The 7,107-nt window shown below is 39.3% G+C and overlaps 3 protein-coding genes across 3 annotated transcripts in view; 2 read left to right on the top strand and 1 right to left on the bottom strand.

Annotated features, from left to right (window-relative positions):
* LOC124313083 (dipeptidase 1-like) overlaps window positions 1–7,107 on the top strand; it is a 1,013,891-nt gene that overhangs the window by 389,061 nt on the left and 617,723 nt on the right. The gene's annotated exons all lie outside the window — the stretch shown is intronic.
* Window positions 3,284–5,413, top strand: LOC124313036. The gene is made up of 6 exons (XM_046777707.1): window positions 3,284–3,350; window positions 3,394–3,521; window positions 3,590–3,792; window positions 3,859–4,041; window positions 4,103–4,879; window positions 4,957–5,413. The coding sequence occupies exons 1-6, from the start codon at window positions 3,343–3,345 to the stop codon at window positions 5,170–5,172; spliced, it is 1,515 nt and encodes a 504-aa protein (XP_046633663.1). The 5' UTR covers window positions 3,284–3,342; the 3' UTR covers window positions 5,173–5,413.
* Window positions 5,258–6,830, bottom strand: LOC124313275 (cleavage and polyadenylation specificity factor subunit 4-like). Its single transcript, XM_046778112.1, has 9 exons — window positions 6,647–6,830; window positions 6,522–6,566; window positions 6,249–6,452; window positions 6,061–6,186; window positions 5,937–6,000; window positions 5,770–5,870; window positions 5,558–5,697; window positions 5,455–5,483; window positions 5,258–5,369 (listed from the first exon to the last, which is right to left on the bottom strand). Exons 1-9 carry the CDS (start codon window positions 6,711–6,713, stop codon window positions 5,312–5,314), a joined length of 834 nt encoding a protein of 277 aa, XP_046634068.1. The 5' UTR covers window positions 6,714–6,830; the 3' UTR covers window positions 5,258–5,311.

Genomic DNA, 7,107 nt, shown 5'->3' with positions numbered 1-7,107 from the left:
ATTCCCCTTTCAAAAGCTTTCACCCAACGAACTTTTTATATTCGTGAACATCGAGTCCGGATTATAAACATTTTTTATTGCCAAGTTTCATCGAAGTCTTATACCCCTGGAATGAGTACTACTTTCCTTCGTTCACAGGGGAAATGCGTGTCGGATTAGTTGACAGCTACTCGAAATTATTCGTGCACAATTGTTTTTAAAGCTTTAAACAAATCCTAAAAAGAAAAGAACCAGCAGGCGAAAACCTAATGTAAAGAAATCAAAAGCAGCACTTCCCGGTGGACTATATAACTTGTTTAACGTTGCGAGTTGTTTCGTGAAAAGGGAAATTAATTTATCAGCGCCGTATCGTTTCAGCGTGGGCAAATAATGCTGGCCATCGCGGCTGCGCAGCACAAAAGGATACGATGTATTTTGTGCAACAGTATTAAAGTAATATTCTTGTGCAACATACTCAGTTGAAGTAGGAATTCTACGTCTGGAAGTAATGCCGATGGAGTTCCAGGTGATTTGTAACACATCCAAAATCGAAAGCGATGCTGGACATCAATCAATTTGGCCAAGTGACCACCAGTTCCGAACGGATCTTTTCGCAGCCGTTTATCCCGTGTGCTTCATCTTCCGCTGCGTAACTTTCTGTGTCGGAATTCCCATCCAGTTGTTAGTGGCGATCGTCATTCTAAAAAGTCGTCGACTGCACAATCCGCGCAACGCTTTCTGCCTGGGAAATATCTGCTGCTGTTTCTCAACGCTCTTGATCAGCGCTTACGAATATTTATTGCTCTTTTTCCGACCCAATACTCCCCTATTTTGCCAACTATATGGACTGCTGGTAGGTTCACCCTATTCCAGTCTACTAGTGACGATATTGCTGGCCACCGTTGACCGCTGGTTCGCCATCAGTGCTCCAATTAAACACCGCAAATACGTCAACGTCTTTAGAGTGGCCGTGTTGCTGGTCACATCTTGGATATCGGTGCTGCTCATCAATACCAGTTTCTATTGGCTGGGATGGCACCAAGTTTCGGTTTCATGCATCGTCAATCCAGATATTATGAAGTGGGTGTCACTGTCTCATTTGGCCCTGGTCGGAATGATCATCGTCGCTCAAGTCGCAGTGTACATCCGAACCAGAAGTTATTTAAGGTTCAATGCGCGATTATCAATGAAATGCAAAAAGCACAATAACGCGCGGGAAAATTCGACGACTCTCGAACCGGACGAGTATTTTGTTCACTTGCCAAACAAAACCATTTGTCGTTTGGAATTGGAGGCGAGCGTGACTCTGGCGTGTGGAGTCACTTCTCTCTGCGTGAGTGCCCTGCCGCTAGCTTCAACATTCTTGGCTCTCATCATTTGCCAAATTGGGATCGATCACTTGAATTGCAATCACGCCATTTTTATTGCGTCCATTCCGTACGCGAGGGAGATGCTCCTGTTGCATGTTGTGATCGGTCCGATGCTCTACATCACCCGAAGTAGAGAATTCTCCAAAGCGCTACGTCGAACTTTTCCGTTTCTTTCATCAATCTTTTCGCATAGGCTACGTGTTACACCTACGATAGTTCAGCGCTTTTGAATCTCCGTTTTACAATTTTTACTAATTAGGATTTTTTGTTTAAATTTTCAATAGATGAAAAGGTTTGGCATATTGATCGTGTATGTTTGAACCATATATTTATCAATAGGGGTACGCGGTTTTTCTATGAGCCAAAAATTAATTGACGTATCGGCATTTTAAATTAACTTTCGCATTCCCAGTCTGTGCATGGAAGAATGCCAATATAAAGTGTTATTCTGTCGTAATTCTCCATTTGTCGGGTCTCCATGGCTACTTAAAATTGATCATGCGTGATGTCTGTCGGTTGCGTGGGACGAGAAAGGCCAATAGCCTTTCCCAGTTCACGTGTCACTTGAGCTTTGTAAAAGCAATTTCCCGCTAAATCTGCAAGTGACATATCACCGTAAAATCACAGTAAAAAAAAAGCTAGTACACGGATCCAAATTTATAGAAAACCAAGTGCTATCCCATATCCACTTTGGAACCGGTCTAAAATTGAGAATGGATTTACCCAAACTTATTATGTAAAGTCTAAAATTGAAAATGTATAATAACCAATCTTATTATCCTTCGACAGCTTTTAGTCGGCTTTTAGTGCGCTCTTAACCCTAACATGTGTTTAACAATCACGTGGATCTCGTCTTTGTCACGTGCCAAAAGCTCATTACACTGGTTCATGATGTTGTGTAACGTGTGATGTGCTATATGTTGTGAATGTCTAATATGTGTCGTGTACAATTTATGCATGTTGACTCAACGCATAATCCTGGTACAAACAACAAACAATTGTTCTTCCATCCTGTAACAGTCAACCTACTCACAGTAAGTTGTGGTCGTTGAATACAAGAGAGATTAAAAGTGGTTTTGGCCAAAGAACATATATTGTTCAGTTGTTCTACAAACCTGACTTATAATATGATGACTATAAAATGACTTATAAAATGTTCGCTGATATGTAGCGCAGAGATAAAACCAATTGCCCATCCCAAAATACTCTATATTGATATTGTCCTGTTTTATTGTTACATCATCTAACGAATCATCTGTGAGTCAACAACTTTTATCTATGGAAAGCGTTTCTTCGTACGCAGCAACAAGGGACAGCCAACATTTTTTTAAAGAATGAGTCAGAATCAGGTCGTGATTGTTCTAGTTTTGGTTTAGGTAACGTAGGGGTGTGTAATTCGATACCTGATTGGTTAATTAGCATACGGATGCTCACGTTTGTTAACCAAGAAAAGGTCGAACGTTTATTAACTGGAATGATCTTGCTGGTTTCCACAACAACCAAATGAGATGAAGGCAATTTCAAAGAAATGGTTAATGCATGTTCAGTGCCCTTTGAGTCTTTGACCATTGCAAATATTGATTCTATACTCAGGGGCTTGATAAAATGGGATTAAATTTAAAAAGCAAAATATAATGAATGGTAAATACTAAATAGATTTTCGAGTACTAACATTCACAAATGCTAGATTCTTATATGTTATATGGACAAGAACTTTTACTCAAGATGTTTATATATAGGTTATGTGAATTTCACGAGCCTATCTGATGACTCAAGCTATTCAACACATAACAAAATTAATGGGTGTATCATGATTTTACGATTTTTCAAGATACCGTGTGGAGAAACTGATAAAACGAAGGTCGGTGATGAAATTATCTGACTTGAGTGTCCCGCTGAAAAAAGGATGAAACCCAAATAAGGGCTGAAACCTCTTCTGTCGTCGGAATTCAGGAAAAGCAAAACAGATATACAGCAGACAGCTCCGACCCAGATGCAAAAGTATTTCTTCCTCGTCTTATTATATATCCTTTCCGTCATTTAGGAAGTTTTTCAGAATGGTTAACTTAGAAGTTATTAATGACCTGTGGCTGCAGATTGATAAATTACATTTGAGTTGCCTTCAAACTGAAGAAAGTCCACAAAGGATAGAACAAAAACGGAAACTCAAGGGTGAGTTTGCGAACGTGAAGTAGATCTTACTTCATTTGATTGAAATTTGTTTTTTCTCTTCTATTTAGGCTACATGAAGGAGTATTTATGCTTGGTTACCGCTAACCAAAGATTTTACTCTCCCACTACCAAAGCAGTACTTTACACATCTATACTTAGACGAAGTGAGCAATTTAGCCCAAACCGATTTAGACATGCATGGGAAATGCTTGCAACCTATGCAGCTAATTTACTTGGCCAGCCTTGGAGGAAAGAATTTAATGAAATTCGAGTAAGCTTAACCATTTCTAGTGCTACAATTCATTCATTTTTATTGACAGTATTATTATTGTAATAGTTATACAGCGGGGCCTTCAAATACCAAATTGAGCAACAGTTGATAGGAGCTGAAGAGATTCTAATGGAAATGGGCTATACTCTGGATATTGAGTATAATCGCTTGATAGTTCAAGGTGTCTTGGACTATGATAGGGTGGTCATCAGTCACAGAGACTGCCTTCTTGCAGAAGTGGAATCTCAGGTTAGTTAGAATAATTAAAAAATTGTTATTTCATCAAATACATTCAAATTTTTAAATCCAGATTCTTTGTGAGATCCATGCTGCACTGAGTGTCAGTCCAAGACCCTGCTCATGGGTATCCATATTTGATTTTCGCGACAGTTATGTTGGATCAGTTAATCACTGCGTAAGAGGTTTGATGTATCAACACGCACAAAAAGAAAACCTCTACAATTACAATCCACCAGCACCTGTCACTTCTTATTTGGGACCTCATGAAATGTATCCAAGTTCCTTCCCCTTTCAAATGATGTACCAGCAGTACGCGAAACCGGCCTACAACTATTCTCTCTCTGCTGAACAAAAAGAAATCTATCTGCCCAAGACTCTTCCCGTGGAAGAACCGACATCGATTCCTGTTAACTATCAAACTAGATCCCTCGAACCGAAGTCGATTATTGAAGGACAAGGCATCCCAGAAACTTTCGACGTCTGGAACAACTCATTCGTTCGTGAGATGAAGAGCATACCAAAGTTTGACAGTCTATTGGATATTGATCGCTTGGAGCAGCTTTGCTACGATGACGTAGATAACTGTCCGAGTAGCAGCACTACTGTCGAAAGATCGAAAGATAATCGAGTAAACAAGTTGAAAGAAGAGAGAAACGTTCCTACTTCTGTTAAAGAAATGTTTGGTGGAAACTATGATCGAATGCCGGAAAAGACTGCACCTTCAAAGATAACAAACAATCCTCAACATTTCACGTCTGGACCATCACCGGTTGGAGCTAGGCCAAAAGAGTCCGCAGCCGCTCAAGTTAATGGTAGAACCGCTAAACAACATTTAAATTCTGCAAAGGTATAGTCAATTGCATTTATACTATTGAAAATCTAGTGGCGTGTAAGTAAAACCCTTTTAACCTTGGTAATTTTCAGTTCAATGGATGGGAGTGCCTGTTCTGCACTTTTCTGAATCCCGACGATCGAGAAATTTGCGACATGTGTTCAAAGTCGAGACACAAGGGCCCTGAAAGCCAGCCTCTGTTCCGCGGAGGACGTGAATGCTCCAATTGTACTTTGGTGAACGCACCAGAAGCAGAGAAATGTGCTGCCTGCTCCACCTCACTCACAAATGCCCCTACCTACATCTAAAGATTCCTCACACAAAAACCGTTCTACTACTAAAAATAATTATATACTAGTGTTCTGACTCCTTTTTTTTTAGAGAGAGATTTCAAAATTGTATTTATTGAATGGACAGAGACAGTGTTGGAAATGAATGTCATTTTCGTTAACTTCTTTCTTCTGTTGGCTGGTTACTCAAGAAAGCCAGATGTCCTTTGTTACACCTGTTTGAAATAAAAATTACAGCATGAGTGATATTACATTGAAATGCCCCAAAACGACTAATTCATTAATATAAATTCATCTTACCGATTTGCATAGTGGCCGCGCAGTCCACACTATTAACAACAAAAAGATAAGTGAATAAGGGTAATTTCAAAAATCGTGAATGTGAACAAATAAATTCTTTTACTCTATAACAGGTGACTTCATCTAAAGGTCTCAAATTCGTTCGATCTCTCTGGGCTTGGGAAGCATTATTTGCATGAGTAGAGGCATCGGCGGGCGTGCGATAAATGTCCTTAGATTCTGATGGAATTTTCGGACATTGAGCTACGAAAAACAAAATTTAATCAATCTGGGACAAAAAACTTGTATTATGTAATTCAAGGTTAGGATTCTTACCAGCTTTATGTCCCACTTCTCCACAGAAATGGCAGACTAGAGGCATCTTTCTCTTGTCACCCTTGATATCATCTGGAAGTGGAGGTAATTCAAATCTCGGACTAAGAAAGAAATTCACAGTTAGTTTCACCAACTAACAATAATATTACGAGTTATTTTGTTATTACTGGACGAATTTGCATTCGGGACCGTCGGGACAGAAGCCTGCTGTGTAGTTCATGCAGAGCACACCTGAAACATTAAAGCAATATTTAAAATGATTCTTTCACGAAACGATAAAAATGTTATTACGTCGAACATGACGGTGTCGGCAAGTCGGTCCGTGACGGCAGAAACCACGATCGTACCAAGGGCAATCTTTGATCTTTGTTTCAGGGTCAATGTGTAAGAAAGGGCATTCTTTGTTGTGACAAGCACCTGGGAGAAAGAAAACAAACATTAAAACTTTTTATCAAATCAACTCTAGATTTAGAACTCACTGAATCTGGCATAGAAATAACACTCTGGCATCTTAGCCATATCAAATTCATGGAGAAATTCACACTGATCTCCTTTCTTGCATAGTCCTCTGAGCCAATGTTTACACACAATTGTCCGGTCTGCTCTGAGGTGTCTGTATGGGCAAAAACTTGCTCTCTGGCATTGACCTTTAGTGAATAGAGTGCACACCATTGCCGTTGATTCTGAAGAATTAGAAGATCCAAACATTATTAGAAGTCCAAAACATGTGCACAAGCATTTAATTCACTTACTGTCCATTCCGGGAAATGGGAGATTTTGGGCTCCCAGCTGTTGCTCTATAGATACAAATATTGGTTCATTTTGTTTCATTCAAATTAAAATATGGTGATGATATCAGATCTTGATTCTCTCTTACCCAAGGCAACTTCAATATCAAATTTGATATTGGCAATAGGCGCCATTACGGTATCCATGGTGCCCATTTTTAATTTTAATAGTTATAGTAAAATTCCCGTGGAAAACGATTAAATTTACCCATGCACCAAGCAACATGTACACCAACTTTTGTCTTATTTTGCTTTTGACACAAATTTAGAGGAAGGGTAGCCCGGCTACCGCGGGTGAGACTAAACGGCATCTTTAGGTTATATTCTTTTACGCTTTTATAACGTTTCATAACAAAACTAAATTTATAAATGTTGGAGATCGGAATTCAGCTTTTTATGCAATGGGAATTTTTTGTTTTTAAAGTTTAGTAAATAGTACCGCAAGTCCGCAAAGAAATGAGGATGGCAATTGATTTTTCATTTTATTTGTGCGGTCATCAACTCATCATTGCACTGATTGCACTGTCGGACTCGTGTCTTTGTGTAAAGG

The sequence above is a fragment of the Daphnia pulicaria genome, chromosome 9 (assembly GCF_021234035.1).
Source record: "Daphnia pulicaria isolate SC F1-1A chromosome 9, SC_F0-13Bv2, whole genome shotgun sequence".
Classification (NCBI taxonomy): Eukaryota; Metazoa; Arthropoda; class Branchiopoda; order Diplostraca; family Daphniidae; genus Daphnia; species Daphnia pulicaria.
This window is presented reverse-complemented; position numbering and strand designations above follow the sequence as displayed.